At 33.2% G+C, this 3,106-nt stretch overlaps 1 protein-coding gene across 1 annotated transcript in view; it reads right to left on the bottom strand.

Moving 5' to 3' along the window:
- Positions 1-1,425: 1,425 nt before the first annotated feature.
- The window catches only part of LOC128248030 (uncharacterized), a 14,264-nt gene continuing 12,583 nt past the window's right edge, over positions 1,426-3,106 (bottom strand). Inside the window, exon 4 of the mRNA XM_052968436.1 lies at positions 1,426-1,829. Coding sequence (XP_052824396.1) covers positions 1,671-1,829 — 159 coding nt within the window. The 3' untranslated portion in view covers positions 1,426-1,670. The remainder of the gene's footprint in view (positions 1,830-3,106) is intronic.

Genomic DNA, 3,106 nt, shown 5'->3' with positions numbered 1-3,106 from the left:
TCTGGAAGAAATGAGAACGAGACACGCCACTCTAACGTTTGATTCGCCATCGTGGCAGAAATAGCCAATTCACTTCTATATGTACCCAAAGGTATTTCTGATCGTATAATGGCTATAATGTCACGGTTACATTGCAACACTTACGCTATGCTTTTTGGTTACTACGCTTCAACCATGGCCACCTCTGAGCAGGAAAAGAACGACTTTTCCAACTAACTCTGTGACGTCTAGATCGAGGCATTTTCCTATAGTAAATATGAGATTTTCCACAAAGATTACTCAACACAGGTGTGACCATGTAACAGGGACCAATAATGAAAATATTAATTGTGATGTTTTGCTAAGCTTTATTAATGATGCACGAGTCTCGGAACATCTCCTCCTGCTGCATTTTTTCTAGTAAGGGTAGTATGACATAATTTCGTCATAACATTGGAAGAACGAAAAAGAGAAGAAAGGTTCTTCTAGGTTTTCATCATCTTCGTGTTTTCCTCTCACTTGCTTTAATCGTTCTATTCAAAAGAGGAAGCGATTTCATCTGGCACAGGTTGGATGCAAAAATTGATAGCTTCCAACTTTGGCTCAAGGTCAGCAATTTCGGGGGAGGGTTAATTGGATTTCGTCGACCCCATTACATAACTGGTACTTATTTTATCAACACCGAAAAAATAAATGTCCTATTGGTGAAATGCATTGTAATATAATGTATATAAAATACATATTACCGATAAAAAATGAATGACTGTAACATGCAATATAAAAAGAAATTATTTATAAAATAAATAAAATCCTTTCATGCCAAGAAATAATGGAACAAGTTGTGAATATAATATGCATGTTTGTAACGAAGTTTTAATCGACTCATAGAACAAAATCAAAAACACAAACAACTGAATATAAGATAAAATATTAACATTTTAATGTTTCCATACAAAAATACAATTCTCAAATATATATATAAAAAATGATATAAATGATGTTGGCGTATATGTGTGTGAGTATATACATGAAAGCCTTACAAGATTAATGCATTAGAATATAATATATATATTCCAATCTAGGCAAAATTCCCAGAATTTGGGAGGAGGAGGCTAGTCTATTAGATCGACCCCAGTATGCAACTGGTAATTAATCTATCGACCGGGAGGTGATGAATGACAAAGTTGGACCTCGGCGGAATTTGAACTCAGAACGTAAACACAGACAAAATACGCTATGCATTTCGCCCGGCGTGCTAACGATTCTGCCAGCTCGCAGCCTTATGTATAATATATATTAAAGATTTTTAAAAAAGTAAATACAAGAGGGAAATTAATAATTTATACAATGAATTAAATAACGTAGATATAGTTATGTATATATATAAAAATATATATAGATTGATACGTCACAGTCCCATTGGTGTAATATCAATAACATCGATGTAACACGATATTAAGTATAAATATTTATTTCATAAAGGAGAAATATATATTGTTTTTAATTATAAACTAGATAATAAAATATGAGATAAAAATTAATAGAAATATTGGTATTCAACGATTAATATAATCGTCGATATGATTATTAAGTGGTGAAGCTAAAACACTTCTACACATTTGAAACGATACACTTGTATCTGATTTTTCTCTTACTGAGATTGGTCCTACACATATTATAACAGGAATTAATTACACAAAGGATTGTAGAGTATTTTGAATGTGGTTTATATTTTCATAAAGAGTATGGAGTGTAATTATGGTAAACCATCGCTGCTTGGTTATTGGCACATCGTCCGGTAGCAAAAGACTGTCATCCACTTCGACATTTTGTTTGATGTTTGAAAATATCTGAAATATATGAAAAGAACATTGTAAGTTAGGGATAAACATTAATTGATATTAATACACACACACACTCATGTATTTTGATCGACCTGCCAACAGGATTTTCAATCCACTGTATTCATCTCTCTCTGTATATATACACATATGAAAACCTACGTGGAAGAGATATAAACATGGCAAATGACACTACTTCACCCAAGATTAAATTCTTTAGAGACATTTATATACATATTATGTATTACATCTACTCTACAAATAATATTTTCTACTCTAGGCCCAAGAGCCAGTCGATTAGATAAACCCCCCAGTACGCAACTGGTACTTAATCTATGGAGCCCGAAAGGATGAAAGCCAAAGTCTACCTAGGCGGAATTGGAACTCAGAACATGTAGACAGACGAAATGTTGCTAAGCATGCTAACGTTTCTGCCAGCTCGCCGCCTTGCTAAAACAAATAATATACACCCACATACATATTACATTTGAAATTTACTACTAATAATAATATAGACATATATACGCACAAATATATTATGGATCTTTCTGATTTGGCGGACACCATTTTTTATTTAGTGTGTTTTCTACCGAAACACTTTAAAACTTCGTATACTTGTATATTTTGTCTTATAGAACACAGAAAATTTTTTATATTCGAAGTTATTTCATGTTAAAAATTGTCGTATTTCGGTAATTTCAACCAATCACTGACGTCTATTCAGCTGAATACAGTTACTGCTGTTCTTTGTCAACAATAATTTGTAGCGGTGTATATATCGTTAGTCCCTGGTAAACCTTTTGAATTAAGCACCAACCCTAACCCTAACCCTAACCCTAACTCTAAAACCCGAAACCTAACCCTAAAACCCTAAAGCTAAAACCAGTACAAACGCATGAACGATGTCATAAATAACAGTACCGCCGATAGTTGTTGACAAACAACGGCAGTAATTTTATTCAAGGGAAAAGATCCCATTACACCGGCAGAACATGTTGTTGACAAACCACAGCAGTAATTGTTTTCACCTCAATAGACGTCAGTGATTGGTTGAAATTACAGAAATACGACAACTTTTAACATGAAATATCTTGTAATATAGAAACTTTTCTTAACGAGGCTAAAAGAAAAATATGTTTTATATGACACAGTGTCCCAAGTTTGAAAGTGTTTTGTTAGAAAACAAATGGTGTCCGCCAAATCAGAAAGATCCGTAATTACTTGAAATAATGAGATATTCTACACTGATTACAATCCTATGCATTGTTGTCAACTTAATAGCACCA

The sequence above is a fragment of the Octopus bimaculoides genome, chromosome 6, assembly GCF_001194135.2.
Source record: "Octopus bimaculoides isolate UCB-OBI-ISO-001 chromosome 6, ASM119413v2, whole genome shotgun sequence".
Taxonomy (NCBI): domain Eukaryota; kingdom Metazoa; phylum Mollusca; class Cephalopoda; order Octopoda; family Octopodidae; genus Octopus; species Octopus bimaculoides.
Note: the sequence above shows the minus strand (reverse complement) of the source record. Positions and strands in the feature narration are given on the sequence as shown.